The sequence below is a fragment of the Choloepus didactylus genome, chromosome 17, assembly GCF_015220235.1.
Source record: "Choloepus didactylus isolate mChoDid1 chromosome 17, mChoDid1.pri, whole genome shotgun sequence".
In the NCBI taxonomy this organism is placed as follows: domain Eukaryota; kingdom Metazoa; phylum Chordata; class Mammalia; order Pilosa; family Megalonychidae; genus Choloepus; species Choloepus didactylus.
This window is the reverse complement of record NC_051323.1, coordinates 48,860,549-48,883,446: the sequence shown is the minus strand read 5'-3', so window position 1 is coordinate 48,883,446 and position 22,898 is coordinate 48,860,549. Positions and strand designations below refer to the sequence as shown.

General features: G+C 40.8%; 1 protein-coding gene across 4 annotated transcripts in view; it reads right to left on the bottom strand.

Annotated features, from left to right (window-relative positions):
- The window catches only part of THADA (THADA armadillo repeat containing), a 400,812-nt gene that overhangs the window by 37,231 nt on the left and 340,683 nt on the right, over nt 1-22,898 (bottom strand). For 2 of the 4 annotated variants that reach the window (XM_037806790.1, XM_037806789.1), the window contains exons 32-36: nt 10,428-10,807; nt 9,687-9,805; nt 9,277-9,349; nt 6,901-7,051; nt 4,010-4,141 (exon numbers count right to left, since the gene is read on the bottom strand). The exons of 1 other annotated variant lie outside the window; for it this stretch is intronic. In XM_037806790.1, coding sequence (XP_037662718.1) covers nt 4,010-4,141; nt 6,901-7,051; nt 9,277-9,349; nt 9,687-9,805; nt 10,428-10,807 — 855 coding nt within the window. Of the gene's footprint in view, nt 1-4,009; nt 4,142-6,900; nt 7,052-9,276; nt 9,350-9,686; nt 9,806-10,427; nt 10,808-22,898 lie in introns of those variants that run through there. One more of the 4 variants, XM_037806793.1, reaches the window with a different exon arrangement.

Genomic DNA, 22,898 nt, shown 5'->3' with positions numbered 1-22,898 from the left:
CCTCTAGGTGTCTCATTCTCTCCTCCAAACAGCCTGATACAAATCTGTATCTTCAGAGGTTCTTCCCCTGCTGCTCTCACCCAGAACTCTCTGTCTAACTTAAGAATCACATAATTTTAGTGATATAAATTTAAATATTATCTAGGTTAAACATTTTTTTTCTATGTGCAAGCCCTTTGTTCAAATGAAATCTGACATTAGATCCCAATATATTATGTAAAATAGACGGAAGTGATCTGCTTAGGTGAAAGAGGGCTGGGGAACCCAGGGAAGGGGGTGCCGCAGAGCTGATGGCCATATCTAGAGCTCTTTCCAGAACATTTCAGGGCTTGAAGCAAATCAGAGCAGGGAAAAGAGAAAGGTATAGCTTCATCTGGAGTCTGGCCCATACACTTTCTTGTCCTAGATGCAAATTTCAGTCCCTTTCCCTTAAATCCTAGAAATGCCATTTCTTATGTTTGTCTTTGCCTGTTCTGTGACTGGTAAAGCAGAGTGGGGAGGTGGGGGTGAAGAGGGTCTTGCTACTGGTGCTTCCTAAGGTCAGACTTCCAAAGGCTGAGTGGAGCCTCAGTGGTGCACAGAGATTGGTTCACAGGCTGTGAGTTCATGCTTCCAGGTGATCTGTGACAAGTACAGGACAGCAGAAGACTTTGGCAGGGAAAAAGGTGAACAACAAGTCCATCCTCATGAGGACTATCTAAGCATGGAGTTATTTTCTCCAGGCCTTTTAGAATCATTAACTTATTCCTACCACAAATACATACCTAAAGCTAACTCTGTGCAAAGTAGCATGCTAGGGTGATGAAGTCTGAATGGACTGGGTCTAGTGCTTGCCTCATCTACACAGTTTCTAGCCACTGCCCATAGGGAACAATAACTGGGAGCACTGGGACTCCCAGGATAATTGTGCTATGCTCTAGAGAGGGGCAGGACAGAGCTGGGACAGTTCATTTTGTTCCTACGGCAGATAAAGTTCCCCTTTGCCCTCTCAATTTCCATTGCCGAACTCCCCAAGGCCTAATGAATACTTTGTCCCAGATCTCAATGACTTGTGGCCTCTATGTGCCTTTCCTGATTCCTGGTAGTTTTTCTTCCTGGAATGCCACCGCCCAACTTCTGCATCAGTGTCAGGGGCACTTATAAGGTAATTTCTTTGGATACCCTATAAGGTTTGAAAACTTGAAGTCAACTCATACCCTCTTGTCTCTCAGACCTCCCACCAGCACCAGTCCTCAAATTCTGTCGCATCTAACCCCCATACTCTCACAAATCGATCCTCTCCACTGCATCCCATCACCACTGATGCCAGTCAGTAAGAACTACCGCTACCAGCTCCCATAGGTCTTCCTGCCTAGTGATTTCTCCCACTCGCCCCCAGTCTCATTCCATCTCACACACGGCTGCCAGAGAAAACTCCTCAAACACATGTTCTGATAACATCAGTCCCCTCTCCAGCCTCCCAGCACATACAAAAGCTTCTTGGCTTGGCATTTAAAGTCGCCCCAACTGTGGGTGCCCCCTGCCTTTCTAAGGTTATCTCCAGCTTCACTTCTTGGGCCCAACCTGGCCCCTGCCTGCCCCAGCTTGTGTTCTGGCCACACCAGTCCACTTGCGGTGCCTCAGTCAGCTCACAAGTACAACCCCTTTTGGTTTGGTTCTGGCTTTTCCTTCTGCATTGAATCTCTGCCCAGGCTATTCTCCCGCATATCCCTGCTTCTGGGCCTGCTCTCTTCACTTAGCCCAAGAACTCTCCCAGACCCACAGTCAGGATGCACCTATACTGCCCCATGTCCCCCAGCAGGCTGTGTGGGGGCAGGATGAGATCAAAGCTATTTCTTTCTGCATCCAGCCCTCATTTACAGTGTGAGATCTCAGAGGCAGGGAGTCCTCATGTTTTACTTTTTCTTAGGAGGAAGAGTAAGAATTAAGTTTATTCTTACTTAATTTGTTCACTGTAATTTTGACTTCTCAAAGAAGACATTAAATATTACTATACTTTAATAATAATTTACTGGGATGTTTATTAAACCATTCATTTGGGGACAAAATAAACAATATGTATTTTTTGGGTATTTAAGATTCAAAAGTGATAATTAACTTGGAACACCAATGAGAAAGCCATCAGCAATGTATTCTACAAATCTCCCTGTAGATTATACAACCCATATGCCGAAGGAATGTGAAAAGTTACCATTAGCTTGATATCCTTAGGAGATGTTAAAACAAGACAATATTGTTCTGATGAATCAGTTGGCTAAACTTCCGACTATAGTGAAAAACCATTCTCAGTTCTCAATATTACTTTTCAGCCTACAACAGAAAGATAGATCTGCATTTTATGCTGAAGAGAATGAGCTTCTGAAGCAAACGGGGAATCTCACCAGGAAGTGGAGTTTAGTCTGAACGAGGCCATCACAATGGTGAGAGCAGGTTGCTGAGATTTTTGATTGAGGAAGCTGATTTGAATTTGATTTTTTGGATGCAAAAGTTACCTTAAAAGAAGTGATTAAAAAAAAGGAATAATGCCTTCATATAAATTTAGAGGAAAGAAATCCCTCTGGGGACTGGATTGTAGAAAAACCAGTCAGATGTTCTCTTAATATATATTATGTGTTGATCTTTTCTAGTTATGAATGGATTTTTTTTAGAAAAGCTTTTGATTTCAAGATAATTTCAAACAAAAAAGTTGCTAATACAGCAAACTATATATATGTTTAATATCTATATGCACACATATTTTTACTTTTTTGGAACTACTTGAGAGTAAGTTGCAGACCCCTAAATATTTTGGTTTGTTTTTCCTATGAACAAGGGTATCCCTCTTACAAAACCACAGTACACATATCAAATTCAGGGACTCTAACACTGGTATATCTTGATAACAAAAAGACAAACAAAAATGCAAAATGAGCAAAAGACTTGTATAGACGTTTTTCCAAAGAAGATAAACAAATGGCCAAAAAGCACATAAAAAGATGCAAAACATCATTAGCCATTAGGGAAATACAACTCAAAACCACAATGAGATACCATTTTATACCCACTAGAATGGCTACTATTTAAAAACAATAGAAAATAACAAGGGTTGGAGAGGATGTGGAGAAATAGGAACACTGTTCATTGTTGGTGGGTATGTAAAATGGTGCAGATGCCATGGAAAATAGTTCTTCAGTTCCTCAGAAAGTTAAGTATGGAATTACTATATGATCCAGCAATTCCAGTTCCAGGTATCAGCCCAAAAGAACTGAAAACAGGGACTCAAATAAATACCTGCACACCGATGCTAATAGTGGCATAATTCACAGTGGCCAAAAGATGGAAGCAACCCAACTGCCCATCACTAGACGAATACAAATGTGGTATATACATAAAATGGAATATTATTCAGCTATAAAAAGGAATGAACTTCCTTTTAGTTTCCTACTAAAACATGGATGAACCCTGAAGACATCATGTTGAGTGAAACAAGCCAGACGCAAAATTAAGTGATTTCACTGATATGAAATAATTAGAACATGGAAATTCATAGTCAGAAACTAGAATACAGGTTACCAGGGGCCAAAGTGAGGGTAGGAAATGGGGAGTTAATGCTTAATTGGTATCGAGTTTCTGATTGGGTGATGGAAAAGTTTTGGTAATGGATGGCGGTGATGCAGCACAACCTGGTGAATGTAATAACATGATTGAACTGTATTTTTAAAAGTGGTTAAAAAGGTAAATTTTAGGTTGTATTTATGTTACCAGGATAAAAATTTTAAAAAACCATAGATAGAACTATACAACACAATGAACCCTAATGGAAACTATGGACTACAGTTAATAATATAATTATTATAATATTGTTTCATTAGTTGAAACAAAGGTACCACACTAATGCAAAGTGTCAATAATAGGGAAAGCTTTGGGAGTAGGGGGCACATATATGGGAACTCTGTATTTTCTGCATGAATTTTCTGTAAACCTATAAATTCTCTAATTAAAAAGACAAACAAACCAAAAAAAGAGGTACCTGTTGATTGGCGGGTATTTTCTTGGGACAGGGCAGTGGTCACGATTTCTGTGGCTGCATCTCTGACATCTTGCTCTTCACTCTGCAGTAGGGTGAGGACACATCTCCAGAGAGAAAGCGTATCCTGCAGCCCTAAGAAGACCAAAAGGAACTAAAAGTACCCAGAATGCAATTTACAAGCAGGTCTGAATACTGGTTCAAATCCATGGTGGAAGAGAGCAGCATTTAATGAGCCATTCTTTTTTTCCTGGCCAGTGCAAGAAAGGAAGATCTGAGAATCAGATAATCACTGGAGGAGAGAGGGGCCTATGGGGACAGGTGTGGAGAGGCCTTGTGGGGAGGGGAGCCTTGCTGGAGGCAATCAGCCCCGGGCTGGGTCCCCAGAAGTGGGTGCCTGGCTGACCAAGGCCCTGGGCCCAGTTGTCCTTTATGACTCATGATTCTAAGGAATAAAACTTTCTGCATAAAGGGAGCTTTGGGGAAATTAGCCCAGTGCTGATTTGAGTGACTGTTATAGCTTATAAATTCTGAAAGCAAGGTTTTCAATCAAGATTATGCTTGGGGTGCGGAGAGGACCAAAAATGGGCAAGAAACCATGATAAAGTCACAAGCCTATACCACATCAACTGAAACATCGTTACCCCTGGGAATAGATTCAGTCTTGTCAGCCCTGTGCTAGACGCTGCTGTAACAAGGAAAAAGAAAAGACAGTGCCCCTGAGCAACCGAAAGGAAGTCGAAGTCAAGAGCACAAGGCAATGAGACATCAAGGATGAAACAGTGTGGCTGTGACTCAAGACAGGAAAAGATCACAATGAATTGGTGTGACTGAGACAGACTTCCTGAGGGAGGTGAGGCATGAGCAGGGCCTCACAGAAAGGACACATGTCATACAGGGAGGATGGGCCCACAGTGTGCAGCCAGGCTAGTAGGAGTGGGTAATGGAGGGCCACACACATCAACCCTTTAAGGGAAAAACAACCTGGTCCTCAGAACTCTCCTTTGTCTACAGAGAACCAGATAGTGGTGTCACTGACGCTGAAGTCATACCAAGAACAGCCACGGCTCCATGTGGGGTTTCAAACTTCTCTTTCTGTTACAGATCTGGCTTTAAATTTTACTCAGTCTTTCAGAATTGATCCTTTCTAAATGTTCTCTGAGGTTCAACATTTCCCTCTTTTTTATACCCCATAGGTCCTCAATCTTTCCCCTTAAATGCCTTTACTCTGCCCTCTACTCATCCACATACACTTTTATGCCTTTTGTCTCTCAGCTCAGTACCTAGTTTTCATGTTCCTGTAGGCCAACAGCCAACAATCGGTATCCCTCCTCAGTTCCTACAGTGCTATAAGCAGCACTGTACAACCAAGCATTTAATTATAAACCAACATTTTTTGGCTAGGACCCAATTTCACTCAGGAATTCCAGGTTATTCAACACACATTTTGCCTGTTATGAGCTAGGATTAGAGTGGCACCCAAAGTCATCCAGAAACTGTGTTGCAAAATGATATTAACTTTATCTGAGAAGCCTGACCAAAGTTTATAAACTTTAGCTCTTATTCCTCTGGGTCCAATGATTAAGTCACAATCACAGAAGGTGCTCTCTCAATCCCCCTTTGGGTGAAAAATAAATGCCTAGAAGTGCCTAAGGAAATGTAAGTCATTGTGGAAGAAAGAAGTAGAAGGATGTCAAAGAAAACCCTGTTCCCAGGCAGATCCAAGGACATGAGATACTCCCCTGGTCTGAACTCAACACTTAACATTTTGAATCTCACCATCGAAGGAAAAATTTTTTCCTTTATTCTGAAAATACTTTCTCTACAACTATACCAAAAGCTCTTTGGAGAGAATTCTAATAATGGATGGAAAGAGAATCACAGCACAATAATATGGGATTAAACACAGTAGGAGAGAACAGGTTTGGGATTGAGGGATGGCTTTAGGTTCTGAGTCTTCCTTTTATTAAAACCTATGCTTTTTCAATTCTTAAGATTTCCTAAAGCTTGGTTTTTGTAAATATCATTGAACATGATGCTTCTTCTTAACTGTTATTCTTGAAGGACAGGGGCTGACAGTGGGGAAAGAGATGTGGAGGTGAAGGATATGGTGGGAGCCAGCTAAGATCTGTACTTCCATTTGATTTCAAAAATCTTTACCTTTATGTCTCAAAGAGAGCTTAAACATACAACTAAATTCAGTGAAAGGAACCAATAGCCCATCCAGTCACTTACGTCTAAAAACTGGAAGTCATCCACGAATCTTCCTTTTACATTAACTTTAACACCACCAAAACCTATTGATTCTACTTCCTAAATGTTATTTTAGCCTGTCCTCCCTTCTGCCTTGTTGCTATGACTGGATGACTGCAACAGGCTTCCCGGAAGAGGTGACGGTTAGGCCAAGTGTTGAAAGACAAATAGAAGTCAGGCAGGCAGGAGTTTGTTTGGAGAACCGTTCTCTACTGATGACACATAGGGCCAGTGTTGGCGAGTGGTGGACATGAGGTGAAAAGGGTGGGCACGGGTCAGCACAGGAAGGGCCTTAGGAGCCATCTTCAAGGGTGCTCAGATTTTATCCTGAAGGCAATGAGAACTTACACAAAGTTTTTAAGCAATGGAATGAAATGATCAGATTTGCATTTTAGAAAGAAGGTTCTTTGGAAACTTCGTAGAGAATGGCTTAAGAGACAAGACTGAAAGAAAAGAGGCCAGTTAAGAGGCTGTTGGTGAAAAATTATTAAAATATGAACCAAGAGAGCAGTAATAGATTTGAAATATGTGAAGGTATGTGCACATTGCCATTTTTCATCTTCTCTTCTTTTTTCACCAAAATATCTCTTCATCTTTTAGTGTGTTTGGTGCAATGGACTATCCCCCCTTAGCACACTTACCAAGAATCAGACGGGGGTTGGTGAGGAAAAGCGGTGCAGTGCTAGTGAGGACTTCTGCAGCGGCCAGCCTGGATTCTGTAGGAAGATGGTCTCCACAGGATGAGACAACCAAATGGACCCACTGCTTCAGCTCAGGGGCTAAGTCCCTATTCTGAAAGCACAAAGTGTATCAGTAGCTCAGAAGATGCAATCATGGGCTGATATAGAATTAGGGAGGAGACACAGCAAACTGGATCCGAAAATTAATTCTTATCTCAGTTTTGAAGAAAGTATTTTTTGTTTTCAGTGGTTTTTCCATCCCAACTAGGAAGAAATAAACAAGCCTAAGGAAGAAAATCTGATTTGTTTTTCAGTAATACGGAATAGCCATAACTAGAGAGCAAGTTTCTTGTGTCTTTTCTGATGCAAATCAGGTCACCAGAATACTGCTGTATTTGAGAGCTTCAATAAAGACAAAACTTGTAGGGAAAGATTCTGGCAGCAGAGAATATTGGTTGTTGCCAGTAACCATGTACTCCTTCCTTTAGTAATAGAACGCCACCCAGCTGAAGACTACATTTCCCAGCTTCCCTTGCATTGGGGAGTACCACTTTCTGATGAGGGGGTTGTCACTGGAAACGGTATCTAGGAAAAGGAAAGCTGGCACATGGACAACATGGTGAGACCTGAAGCAACCACCTAGAACCGTAAGACGGAAGCCATTTGTTCTGACAGAAGAACATCAACGTAGAAGGGTCTAGGGACCCAACACTGCTTTGGACTGCTTCTATCTGGTTTAACCACTGTATCTGTGTATTTCTGTTACAACATTTAAAATGCTGTCCTAATCAACACAACTGTTTAAACAAAGTCCTGGTTGTTACTATGTTTTCCAAAAAATGGATTGTTGTTTAAGTGTACTTTACTATCCCTATCAACTGAATCTCTTTAAATGTTCAAAATGCAAATATTGGTTCCTTCAATCATCTATGGGTACCTGGAACTGAACTGATGAGCATCTTAGGCCTTAAGGAAGATGCTGACTCTCAATGCACAAAGAAACCCATGTTTTCCCAGAAACTTCTTTCACGTGTTTTTCTAGAGATTTGCTGATTTTTCTCTCCCTGGAAAATGCCCAATTTTCATCAAATATTACTTCATTCAGGTACCAAGTGGTGCCTTTAAGATGCACATGACAACTGGTTAATATCAGCTTTAGATGAGAATTCTACCTTTTGGCAGACTTGTTGAGCTGCCTTGTGACTACTTTCTCAGAACCAGTTGCTTCCCTCACCTGGGACTGTAGTTTTTAAGCAAATCCCCTCTCTTCCTACAGGCCTCCCACCATTCTCCCCATGATCACCCCCATGGCTTTTTTTTTTTTTTTTTTTTTTTGCTTTTTGCATCTCCTAGTGATCTTCTAACTTTGGCTACCTGGTCCACCTTTGAATGGCAGACCCGACAAAACTGTTTACCTGCTTACTAATTCTCACCCTCTAGTTTTATCTCTGCTTACCCCAGGTTCTCTGAATTTATTAACAATCTCCTCTATGAAGTCCTCCTCAGCCTCCCCAAGCACTCTTTCCTCTGGATTCCTATAGCCCATGTATACATCTGTAGTATTAAATGTAATTATTGCACTCTCTTTTTCTCTCACTAGACTGTACCTCTCTTTAGTCTTTGTTCATCTTTGTGTCTTCAGTATCTAGCAGTGCTGGATTTATAGTAAGGACTCAGAGTTAGTGATGTTATGCCACCACAGTGTGCAAAGGTGTAAAATCAAGATCTTTGGGTAATTTTACTGTGATATTGACAGACTTCTACTTATAAGGATAATAATCCTGGGATGATGCTATCTTTCTTGTATGTACCTAAGTAAGCATGTCTGTTGATTTAAGACATTTTCCCAGGAAGTTGCTTGGCCTATCCCCAAAGGACATGTAAACCAGGTGGGGCACATCCAGGCCGCCACCCAGAGCCAGCTGGGCCATGTTGTGGGGGAATGTTTAAGCTTTAGTGATATGTTTTCGTACTTAGTTCACTTCGTTGCAATCCTAAATATCCTTGGAATTGACTTGCTTTTTTCCTCTTTAAATGCAGAACAGTCTAGATAGGAAAAACAAAGGGGGGGGGGTGTTGGGGAAGGGGGGTTATGTTACCCTCATGAACTCTAACCAAAAGTGCCCAATACAAGAAAAAAGAAATGCCAAAAGTGATGCTCAAAAAATTCTTAAGTTACACTGAAGTGAAAATTCAACATGAACAATATTTCTGTAGAGGTTAAACATAGATCTCACAGCAATTCTGCCTCCTGGGCAGTTCACTTTTACTGATATGTTCCAGGTAAACAAAGGCTCAACAACCCAGACCCAAGGACGGGAAAAGAATCAGCCTTACCTCATCCCACATCTGCAAGTGGTAGGTGACCACTTTGGAGGCAAGTTTCAGAGCTACGCTTTGAATTTCAGACCTGGAAAACATAAGCCAAAAATCCCACAAAAATAAAGTTAAACATATTTTATAGACAGATGGTTTTTGCAGACAGTTTGTAATCCATGCAAATGTGAACACTGGAAATCACCTCCTGGCTATATAAACACCTCCAGTGGCAATCACCTTTTGGTTATTAATGTGAAAATCTGATGTCATTCTATTGCTTGTGCTTAGAACACAGGCCCCAGGCTGAGGCTTAGAAAGCAATACAGGACCTGTGTCCTTAGGCCAGGACCATGTCATACTCACTACACACCTGACCAACAGGACCACACATTGCACGAAGGTTACATGGGCAGAATCAGGACGCAAACCTTTCATTGGCAGCAGTATCCATTGTCCAGATCAAGAACTCCTTTGGGGTTAGATGGACACAGTCCCATGTCTGGGGAAGCCACTCACTGGGGTTCATGCAATGGAGAATTTTCAGAATCTGTATGTGGAAAGTAAGAGCCAAATCCATGAAAAAAAGAAATAAAAATGCAGGAAAGTCTCCAGATGCTAAGTAATAATCATTCACACTGACAAGGGGGTCTGTCTTGCTAAGAGCTCCGACTGACTTCATATTTCCTCCTTAATACCTTTGGGAGACTGTGGCAGAGCGGAGCAATGATAAACCTAAGGGTCTCAGGGACCTAGGTTTGGAGTCTAGATGCCCAGATCCCTAAAAGCAGTGACCTTTCCTTTTGATTATTTTTTCCAAATGGACATCTGCCTCCAAATAGCCATGTCAGCACAGACTACCTGCTGACACATACTGCAGCCAATTTTCAATGATCTGTTTCCTAAACATCCCAGAGCAGCTTATTCTGTCTTTAGTTAATCTCTGTCACCAATATCAGTATCACGGTATTTTCATTTCTATGCATGAAGCCATGCTGAGCACCATGAAGCCATACCGAGCACCATACAGTCTTTGCCCTCTGGATGCTGAATCTACTTCCTATTGTCCCTGGAGAGCCTTAAACTGATCCTGCCTTCACAACCGTATCATTGTGGTAGGCTTGCCAAAGAGTGTGGGGAGTGGAAGGCGATGGGCAGCACACAGACTTTACCTTGCAGAAGCATTCTGGGTGACTTTCCTTCATAGCCAACATCAAGAACTTCTCTCCCATGTTGCACAGCCAGGGCGGCAGCCCCTTCTTTCCAAACCCAGAGGCTGCTGACAAGAACGTTTCCAACAGGGCATCCAGTGTCAGCGAGCGCACTTCAGGGAAGGCAGACTCCAACAGCTGAGAGAAGGAGATGGGAACATTCCCTGACTGCTCTCCGGCCTTGGCCGCTGCTGCCCAGACTGCCGCTGTGGCTAGTTTAGTGAGGCTCTGGAGGTACTGGGGCAGGCCAGGAGCCGTGAAGGTGTAGGGGAACCCCGTGATCAGCTCTGATCCTGAGATGATTCTGTTGACTTCCTCCCAGAAGCCCAGGCTCTCCAGAACTAAAAAGCAAAACAAGCAAAAGGAAAGAGGTAATTGCTTAATTCGACTTTCCATAAAAAAGAACACGAGAGAATGGAAGGCTCTGAATATACTGGGTGGAACTATTAAATGTTTTTCCTGAGTGGACTTCAAGTGAACAGTGTAGGAAGTGACTTCTAGCCCAGAAGCAATTTTTATTTGGGTAATTCGTAATTTCCCCCCGGGGGACAAAGGCATTCCTATCAGAAGATGTACTCCTGGTACCCCTCCCCAACACTCAATAAATGTGAACTTGGTGAGCTCTTGAGACACCAAGCCTCAAAGGTGACAAGGATCCTAAAAAGGTACCTAGGCCAGATTTCCTTCAGAGGAAATTTGTCTCTACTCGGACTTGGCGTTCACAAGACAACCTATTCCATCATTAGTAGATCTGTTATCAAGTTCTTTTTGGAATTTCCACTCATTGGACTAGTTCTGCATTTTGAGGCTTCCAATAACATTCTTTGGGTAGTTAAACATAGTTATTATGCCCCCATGTATTCTCTAGATGAAACACCTTCTCTAGATGAAACAACTGTTCCTCATATGATGGGGCTCACCTCTCTCACTATTCTAGCTGTCCTCCTTTGCACATGCTTCACCCCCTCTTAAACTACGGCCACACAGAGTGGGACATGACTCTCCAGCGTGGTCTGGCTGGCAGGACAACGACTGTCCCAGTTCTGGACACTCGGTTACGGCAGTTGCATCACACTGCTGACTCACATGGAGCACACTCATGGAGCACACAGACCTTCTTTCTTCACATGTTCTACTGATGGTGGTGAGCCGCCTTCCTCCCACATTATACTTAGATAGAGACCTGTTTTCTTCATTTGTTTTAGACCCAAAAATAACTCCGTTAGATTTTATCTTGTTAAATTTGGTCTTCTTTTTAGATTGCTGAGATCTTTTTGTATTCTCAGTTTTGACGGAAAACATTTACTGCTTACTTACTCTGTGCTAGGTGCTGAATAAGATCACTGCCCTTAAGGAGTTTACATTCTAGTTTGAGAAACGGAAACACATGAACTGTTAATTCCAATCTAGCAGTGTAAATGATAATCTGAGTCTCAAAGGGGAAGAGAGCCCCGAAGGCTGCCCAGAGGATTGGGAGAGAAAAGGGCAAAAGAATTAGGAGAGGGCCAACACAGAGAGACTTGATGAATTAATATGTCAACAGAGGAGCAGCAGAAGAAAAGCTGGTAGTAGTTAGGTGAGACACATGGGTAGAAAATGGCCAGATGTCATTCATTTAGGTACTTTCTCCATACTGCAGCTTTGAAAAAAATATTCTCAGTTGTATGGCAAGTATGCACCAAGGAGATGCCCCAGAGAAGAGTTTCTCAAACTTGAGTGTATATAAGCATCACCTGCAGGGCTTGTTAAAACACAGATTGCTGCCTGGGTCCCACTCCCAGGGTTTCTGTTTCAGTAGGTCTGGGGTGAGGCTTGAGAATTTGCATTTCTAATAAGCCCACAGGTGTTACTGACCCTGCTGATTCAGGGATATACTTTGAAAACCACTGCCCTAAAGTGATGGTTTTTTAACCAGAGGTTGTTAAGACCACACATGCCTGAATCCCACTTTTGTAGATTCTGATACAGTTGGTCTCCAGTTGGGCACAAAAACCGTAGTCTTAAAAAGCCAGCAGGTGATTCTTGTGTGCATCCCAGCGGAGGACCAGGCTCTCCTAAGGGGTGACTTTACAGGGGCTCATAGCGTTTATGGATGGGTGAGTGAGTTTCAGATGGGACGCAGCTGATTCAAGGCCAGTCCTTCACCATAGTGAAGAACTGGAAAATTCACCACACCCTATGTTCTTCTCTTAAAACCAACAAACAAGCAAATAAACAAAACACCAAAGAGGGGAAATCACCAAGATTTCAAAAGAATAATGAAGCACTATGAAGACCCCTGGTAGACAGGCAGGCAGGTCTTCGACGATGTAAACACTGGCTCACTACATGCCAGGCTCCGTTCTAGGTCCTGGGGATGCAGGGATGAATTAGAAAGACAAGGCCCCACTCTGGTGGAGCTCCCCTTTGAGTGGGATAACAAAACACAGGCCTTCCGGTCTCCAGAATGAAGACGGGCTCAAGGTGGAAGAGGAGGGTGGAGGTGGAAATGCCCGCCACTGCAACACAAGCAGCTGTAGTGACCAAAGGGAGAAGAACTGCTTCCTCTGGCACAGTGATTCCTGGCCCAGGATGCATGTTGTTTTCATCTGGAGAGCTTTAGAAAAACACTCATGTTAGGGGACACTTCACTGCTTTCTCTGGGGCAAGCCCTGGAAGTGCATTTTAAAAATGACCCAGGTGATTCTAGTGTGCAGTGGGGTTTTCAGGTGTGGTGCGGTTTTCGGGTGCCGTTCCAGGGGCTCTACAGCCCACAGCAGGTAGAGCTCATCAAAGAGTGTTCACAGCCAGAATTGCTCCCTGCCATTCCAGATGTACTTCAAATTCGGGATCAAAACTTGGTACTTATTTTCGTTTCCCTGGGTACCTGTTGTCTGCAGCATGACGTTAGTTCTTTGATGGGGCTTCTCAGTCTGAAGTTTAGCAGCACCTTTCTTCAGAAGACAGTATTTTTTAAACCTTAACTTTTCTACTTGCAATATGAATTTTGATTTCTTCAGGTTTGTTCCTTCCCTCTTTCCTTCCTACCTTTCTTATAAAGCCAGGTGTTCAATTCAAAGAAACTGACACCGGCTTTAACAGTCCCATCTTAATTTTCATAAATCAGAATGATTTTTGCAAGCCCCTATTTTTTGGAGCTCTTCTCTGTTCTCCTTGTTTGGAAAGTCTTTGGATTTTCCTATCAGCATAGTCAAGTATGTGTGACTGATTCTACGCATTCAATTTGCTTTCATTTTTGGAAATTAACTTTTTTCTCTTCAGAGCAAATATATTTCTAGCCTTCAAGGGAATGGCTTAATGGCTGGATTCAGAGAAAGGCAGTAACTCCTAGCTTTGCTATGTCCTAGTTTGTTGAAGAAATAATCCTCAAGTTTGGCAATAAAGTATCAAAACTAATGTGACAGGATGGTATAAGTTGCCAACTTTTTATTTTGCAAGGTAAGGATTTTAGAAACTTACCACCTGTTACCATTTCATAAAAGTTATTTTAATACAGAAAATGGAGGAGTATCATAGAGTGATAATAAAGGACAATTTTTTAAATTAAAGAAATCTGGCTTTAAGTGTCATTTTGCTATATTTTTCATTTTGCTGAGGGATGGTGAAGACGTCACCAGGGACCAGCATTTAGAACTACAGTTTTGGAGAATCTGACGAAAGTTTCCTGAGGTTGGTCTGTTTAGAAAGCATGAGTATCACGAACAGAGATTTCCCGTGAAGGAACCCAAGGGACTTTGCAGAGTTCCCTCGAAACGCCAAGCCGAGGGTGTGTGAAGGAGCGCGGGGGCCCGTCACTCAGTTCCCTCCAGTCATCTCAGAGGTGTTATCTGAGCAGTCCTGGGTTCTTCGGTAGGGTGAAGACTTCAGTGTTTTCTTTGCAACCTGAACAGTGATTGCTAAAGTTAACTTTGGATTTCAAAGCTGCGACTGCCTTACTAAGCAAGGTAGGGTGCTAAGATCGACCAGGTTGCTCAAAGAGGATTTAAAAGCAACACATACCTTAAGTAGGACGGTGTCAGATTTAGGATGTCCTGTTTTATTCTGTGACTTAGGGAAGTCTGTCTCTTCCCTGAGGAACATCATAACCCCAAAAGGGCAAACCATGGGTCATTCATCTTTGGTCTTCTAAACTACACCTACAGATTTGTTAAAACTTCTTTTTAAAAAACAAACAAATAAGCTTGAAAGATGCTTGTTGATCTTAATAGCTTTAACAAGGGCATTCTGAAAAAAACTGTGAATATCATAATCACATAATTATGAATACAGAGGAGTTACACCATAAGAGCATTTAATTTAAGTGAATTTAGTTCTAAGTACTTAGCAAAGTGAGAGATGGGAAAACAACGATTAAAAGGGAGAGAGCAGTTTCCCCTGACATTTCAGTCACTGAGCGTATGTCCCAGAACGGGGTGTGCTGTTCCCTCAGACCCTTTGAGCATGTCCAGAGCAGTAGGTCTGGGCAGGGCCCCAAAAATCCTTTTCTACCAAGTTCCAGGTGAAGCTGTTGCTGCAGGTTCAGGGACTACCTTAGGAAACACTGCCTGCGCCTCTTGGAGGTGGTCTGTGCGGCTCCCAGTGGGAACACCTTGCCACGCTGCGTGTGTGTAATGCTAGTGGGTCATGGTCATTTTCTTCGTACACCATGGCCCCTAATCGTAAGCCAACTCCATCCAGTGCTCAACCAAAGAGTCTCAAATACTCCTTTGCTGTTACATCACTAATTAAGATAACCCAATAGACTTGTGCTGAGCTGGCTGACATAAAAGAGGACGAGCAAGGAAAAGTGTACAGCCCCAGAATGACAACATTTCTTGGCCCCAGAAGAGATGCCTACAGCATCTCTGGGAAAAGCCCAGGAAAGCACAGTGAAGTTGTCAGCAGCAACTGCATCCATGAAGGAAGAAGGATCCTCCTCAGGACTGAAAGGGCCAACCAAACAGGAAAATGGTTTCGCTACTAGGGAATATTGCGAAAATATCCACAATGATGTTGCCTGTGCCATTACCAAGGGTCGCCTACCACTGAGCCTCACAAGGTGGTTTTTTTATTCCACCTGATCTCACACGTGTTCTTCCCTCTGCCTCAAGTGAATGAACGAATAAATGAACAAATGAATGAAGTTCTCTTTCATTTATTGTAAAGGCTCTGAATTGTCTGATAACATCAGGTCAAGAAAAGTTAGCAGATGTAATTGTTCTAAAGTTTCCTCTATCCTCCCCCTCTTTCCCCAGCTCCTCTAAAGTAGGAGGCCAAAAAATACAAAGCAGATTTCCCTTTCAATGAATAGTCAGATGGCTCTTTTTCTATTTCAAAGAATTGCAGCTCTGCTCAGAGAGCTCTATAATCAAATCCAACAAAAGTTATCTGGAATGGACCACAGTTGATGAGCTGGTTCTAAAAATAATCACAGATGATAACTATACTCTCTGAATGTTAATGTTCTGTTATGCAATTTCTCAGTAAAAAAATTATATTTGGAGAGAAAAGGAAACCATAGGAACAACAACAACAAAATCAACTGATTTAATAAATCTTGGCTTTTCCTTATCGAAGGGAAATTCCATTCTTCTAGATAATCCTTTGCCCCTCCTTGGAAGCTATAATCCTTATCCTAGGGGCCCTTCCAGTTACAAATATGTAGAATGACCTGGTGGAGGGATTTGGAAACGAAGTTTATCTTGAGAAGCACCCTGAATTGGTACCGGTTGTCTGTTTCTTGGAGGCTTTTGATTCCAGGTTTCTGAACCCCTTCATTCCTGATTACACGGGCACGCCCCTAACACACACACCCTTTTGAAAAATTCCCTCCCACCTCCCTGCCCCAGCATATTCTCAAAGGCATGTATTTCTCAAACTCATGATTCCTTATCTGCTCCTGAGGAAGGAGGGTACACTTCTGAGAATATGGAGAAAACTATCCAGCCCTTCTGGCCTGGGAGACAGCAAGTCAGAAAGAGCTTGTCAAACATATGGATAGGCTAAAAATGAGCTAATTAGGCACTGGGTGGAACCAGTATCTTTTATTTCTTGCCTCCACCCACCATCCATTCCTCTCTTTGCCTGACACACATAGGAAGCATGGGAACATGTGTGGATGAACACATGACAACCCAAAGACACAAACATAACATTACTGCTAAACATACACTGCTTCCTTTTCTTTGTCAGTGAATCGTTCCAAAGGACAGGATTAGGAAATCAGAAATTTCCCTACCATCACACTTCAGGCATCTCTCTGTTTAATTTAACCTCTTAATCCACAAAGGATCTGAGTCTTCCCCTCTTCCTCAGGAAATCAGATCCAGTGTGAAAACTGACTTGAGAGTTAGTAGCTGGCTGAGAAGATTCCTTTAAATAACCAGGTCTTACCTCTGTTGACTCACCTGCAAAAAGAAGAGAGGCTAGGACCACCCATCTTGGGCCCTGCCAGACCTATACTTTACAGTTCTAGGAATGCCCCTGGGCTTCTCGGGAAGTCCACACCTTAGGAAAAGTGTCCACACCTTTTAAGATTAAAGACATGCCCAGGTACCAATGGACTGTAGACCAACACCTGCAGGAGTGTTACTGCAATGTGCAGTTTACGACTGGCAGAAGCAAAGAGAATCTGGTTGGACTGGGAATTCTCCTACTTTAATGTGAAGTCCAGCCCCCATATGGGAGGAAGAGCTAAGTAAATTCTACCAGCTAAGCACTGGGGGTTAGCCTGGAAGTAAGTCCACCAGGCTGCTGGACCAGCAGAAGCTCTGCCTTCTACTCTGGATGTGAGGACCATTCATTTCTTTCCCCCCTTTTTTTCCTTCTGTCTCTCCCCCTCTTTCTTCTTCTTCTTCCTCTTCCTCTTCCCCTTCCTCCTCATCCTTCTCTTTGCTATCAACTTTACCTCTCAATAGCTGTTTTTCCTCCAATGTGGATTTTTCTTTTCTTGTAATATGAGTACCCAATTCTCTGAGGGTATTATCCCCATTTTACAGTTAAGGGACCAAGAGGTTTCAAAATAAGGCAATGGAAGTGACTTTTGATTCCACCCATGAAGGATTAACTGCTACCGGAATTGTCCTTCTGCTGTAAACAACTAGAAAACTGAACAGTATGTATGAAACTACTGTTTTAAATGCTGGACATAGGCAGTGCAGGACTGTGATCCTAAGAGAAGGGAAACAAACAAGGTAACCCTTACAATTGCCTGAGCTGACTATCTAGAGGCAGTTCCTAAGTCTCAGCACTGAGAGGATGAACCCAGACAAAGCCCAGCAGTCTTGCTGAGTTACAAAGATGAGAGATCAGAGTCTTGGAAGACTGAGGCAGCTAGAACATGTGGGGTAGAATAAAAAAGAGGAGAAATCTTGAGAGAGAGAGAAAGAGAGAAAGAGAGAGAGAGAAAGCTTCAAAGATCTGCAGAGTTGACCCCTTGAATTTGTGGCTGAATACATGCATGGGGTGAAACTCTGTGAGGTTAAGGAAAGAAGCACCAGAAAGCAGCAGGCTGAACAACTCCCAAAGTTTGTACAGATTTGCATTAGTTTGTGTTCCCTCCAGCCAGGGTAGAGAGTCCACATAACACACGGGCATTAGGTAGAGACCTCAGAAGGGTATCACCTTTATAGTGGGGTTAACTTTGCCTGAAACTAAAGGCTCCTCTTTAGATTGGGCCCACCATAAAAAAGCTTAAAATCAAGCCTTGAAAGAATCCAACTGATTCTAAGTTGCTTAACAATGAGCCAGAACAAAGCCCAACACTTTAAATGAATAAAACAAAATCCAGCACCCAACAAAATAAAATTGTCTGGTAAATGATAAAGTTATCAGTATGTGAAGAAGGAAAATATGACCCATACCACAAGAAAAATCAATAAAAAAGAAATAGACCCAGAAATAATAATGACAACGGAATTAGCAGACAAGAATATTAAAACAGCTATTAAAAATGCTATGTATGGTAAGAATCTAGAGGAAAACTAACATGAGAAATATGGAAGATATAAAAAAAGAAACAAATGAAAGTTCTAGAGATGAACAAGACAACACACAAAATTTAAAAAAAATACACTGGATAGAATTAACAGAAACTATTAAAAGTGAGATATATAGGAAAATACATGGAAAAAATAAAAACCACAGCTATCAGTGGGACAACTTCAACGGATCTAACATACACCTAAGTAGATTCCCTGAAGAGAGGAAAGAGGGGAAGGTGGCAGAAAAAATATTCAAAGAAATAATGATCCTGCAACAATGGGATACAGTTATGCAAAAAAAAAAAAAAAATTGAACTTTTACCTTAAATCATGACATATATAAAAATTAACTTGGGGGGTGGTTCATGGGAACTCTGTACTTTTTGCAGGAGTTTTTCTGTAAACCTACAACTGTTCTAATGAAAACAACAACAAAATTAACTCACAGTAGACCATAGACATAAAAGTAAAAACAAAAAATATAAAACTTTTAGAAGAAAACATGAGAGAAAGTCTTTGTGACCTTGCGATAGACAAAGATTTCTCAGCTAGGGCACAAAAAGTATAAATTACAAATGAAACATATCAATAAATGGGCTGTCATGAAAATAAAGAACTTCCAAAGACACTTTTAGGAAAATGAAAAGACAAGTCATGAATAGGTAGGAAATATTTGCAAAACATCTGTCTGTATAAAGTACTTGTATCTAGAATAAAGAACTTTTACAATCCAATAGCAAGACAACTTAGTTTTTTTTTTTTAAAGTAAAAAATATCTGAATAGATACTTTACCAATTAAGACTATGATTGGCAAATAAGGCACATAAAAAGATGCTCATCATAATTGGTCATTAGGAACATGCAAATTAAAATCACAATGAGACACCACTACACACCCACTAGAATGGCTAAAATTAACAAGACAAACATTACCAAGTCTAAGTGAGAATGTGCAGCAATTGGAGCTCCCACATTACTAGTAGGAATGCAAAGTTGCACAGCCCCTTTGGAAGACAGTTTGGCAGTTTCTTATAACATTAAACAATCCTTATCATATGACCCAGCAATCTCTTTCCTAGATATTTACCCAAAAGAATAAACATATGACCATGCAAAGACTTGTGGTGAATGTTCAAAAACACATTATTCACAATCAGCAAAAAGTGGAAACAATCCAAATATACATCAACTTGTGGATGGATATAAACAAATAAAACATATGATGAAATAAAAAACAATAAAAAGTAATGTACTTATACCATATTAGAAGAATAAAAGACAAAAAGTATACGATCATCTCAATTGACAGAAAAAACATTTGACAAAATCCAACACCCTCTCATGATAAAAATACTCAACAAACTAGAAATAGAAGGGAACTCTTCATCTTGACAAAGGGAATCAATGAAAAACCCACAGAAAACATCAGGCTTAATCGTGAGAGACTGAAAGTTCTTCCCCTAAGATGAGGAACAAGACAAGGATTGTCCACACTCACCACTTCTATTCAATATTGTGCTGGAGGTTCCAGCTAGGACATTTAAGTAAGAAAAAGAAATAAAAGTTATCTTGATTGGAAAGGAAATAAGTAAAAAGGAAAATCTATTTGCATATGACATGATCTTGTATACAGAAAATCCTAAGAAGCTAATAAATGAGTTAAGTAATGTTGCAGGATTCAAGATCAACATACAATAACAATTGCAATTCTATATACACTAGTAATGAACATTCCAAAAAAAAAAAAAATTAAGAAAACAATTCCATTTACAATAGCATCAAAAGGAATAAAATATTTAGGAATAAATTTAACAAAAGATGTGCAAGATGTGTATGCTGAAAACTACAAAACATCATTGAAAGAAATTAAAGCTCTAAATAAACAGAAAGATAGTTCATGTTCATGGATCGGAAGACTTACTCCTGTTAAGTTGGCAATTACTCTCCAAATTAATCTACAGATTCAACACAATCCATACCAAAATCCCAGTTGGCTTTTTTGTTTGTTTGTTTGTAGAAAAAAAATAAGATTATCCTAAAATTTAAATGATTCTAAATAGCCAAAACAATCTCGAAAAAGAAGAGCAAAATTGAAGGACTTACATGTTCCAATTTCAAAACTTACTACAAAGCTATAGTAATCAAAACTGTGTGGTTCTGGCATGAGAATAGACATACAGATCAATAGAACAGAATCAGAGTCCAGAAATAAACCCATATGTTTTATGGTCAACTGATTTTCAATAAGGATGCCAAAACCATTCAGTGGAGACAGAGTAGTCTTTTCAAGAAATAATGCTGGGACAACGAGATAGCCACATGCAAAAGAGGGGGGGGGGAGGGGAAGAGGCAGAGAAGGGGAGAGAGAGAGAGAGGGAGAGGGGTTGGAGCCATACCTTGCATCACACAGATATATAAAAATTAAGTCAAAATGGATCAGAGACCTAAATGTAAGAGTTGAAACTTAAAACTCATAGAAAAAAACACGAGTGTACATCTTCATGACCTTGGATTAGACAAAGGTTCCTTTCAAAAGCACAAGCAATAATAGATGATTTGGACTTAATCAAAATTAAAAACCATTGTGCTTTTAAGGACACTATCAAGAAAATGAAAAGACAACCCAGAGAATGGGAGTAAATATTGTGAATCCTATATTTGATAAGGTCTACTATCCAGAACATATAAAGAACTCTTACAATCAACAACAAAAAGGCAAATAACATAATTAAATATTGGCAAAGGATCTGAATAGACATTTCTCTAAAGATACACTTATGGCCAAGAAGCATTTGAAAACAAGCTCAATGATTTGATACAAATAAAAAGCAAAATGAGATACCCCTTCCTATTCACTAGGGTGGCTAAAATAAAAAAGACCAACAATAACAAGTGTTAATGAGGATGTGGAGAAATTGGAACCCTCATACACTGTTGATAAGAATGTAAAATGATGCAGCCTCTTTGGAAACAGTTTGGCAGTTCCTCAAAGAGTTAAACATAGAATTATCATACGGCCCAACAATTCCACTCCTAGGTATATTCTCAAGAGAAGTGAAAACATATGTCCACACAAAAACTTGTATACAAATGTTCAAAATAGGTAAAAAATGGAAACAACCCAAATTCAATCAACTATTGAATGGATAAACAAACTGTGGTGTATCCACACAGTGGAATATTACTCAGCTATAATAAGGAATGAAATGCTATTGTGCTTATGCTACAACAGGGATGAACCTTGAGAACATTATGCTACGTGAAGGAATCCAGACATGAAAGGTCATGTATTAGACGACTCCATTTATATGAAATGTCCACAACAGGCAAACCTAAAGAGACAGAAAGTGGATTAGAGGTTATTAGGGGTTGGAGGGAAGGGAGTATGGGGAGTTATTGCTAATGGGTACAGGTTTTCTTTTTGGGGTGATGAAAATGTTCTGGGATTAAATAGTAGTGACTTAGCTGTCACACAGCCTTGTGAATATTAAAAACCACTGAATTGTACACTTTAACTTGGTGGACTTCATGCTATGTGAATTATGTCTCAAAAAATTAAAATATAAAAATTATATACTGTATGATTCCATTTATAAGACATTCTAGAAAGGTAAAACTACAAGGCAGAAATCAAATCAACAGTTACCAGGTGCTGGGATGGGGGTGGGGAAGGAACTGACTGTAACGGGGCACCAGGAAACTCTTTGGAGTGATGGGAATGTCCTTTATCTTGACTGTGGAATGTATTTGTCTAAATTCATCAAAATATACAGCTAAAATGGGTGAATTTTATGGTGTGTAAATTAAACCTCAATAAAGCTGTTTAAAAAAATAAAAGGTGGACAAGGTGAAACAGTATGGCAAATGGTGACTGATGAAGTGGGATGATGTGATTTCATTAAGATTGGCTATTCTCTGTACTCGACTTTTGTAAATGTTTGGAAATTTTCATGATAAAAAGATTTAAAAAATTCCCTACTATGCTGCTGTCTGTATGACTCTTTATCATTCCATGTGACTATTTCTGTAATGTCTGTCTTTCCAACTACCTTGTCTAGGAGGACGAGGACCCAGGAGCCTGCCCAGTGCCTAGTTAAATGCCTGGCACATGATATACCCTCAATAAGAATGCAGTTAATTGAGTTCACACCTTCCATGTCTGGCTCAACATATTTGCTTAAATTTTAGTCCCACACAGTTCGCTTACCTTCTCCCCATCCAAACAGATCTATTTTCTTACCATTTCCCATCAGATTAACCTCTACTTTTGAGCCTCTGCTCGGGCAGTGCCACTCTGTATGCTTACTCATCCAAGCTATTCACTCTTTAGGCCTTAGCTTCACCCCAAGCCCATCTCTTGCAACTCTAATCCATGGGCTCGCCCCTTCCTGCCCCATCCATAACATTTGAGGTCTGTATTCCAGGATTTTTGGTAATTCTTACTCTCTTATTATTCTTATTATTCTATAA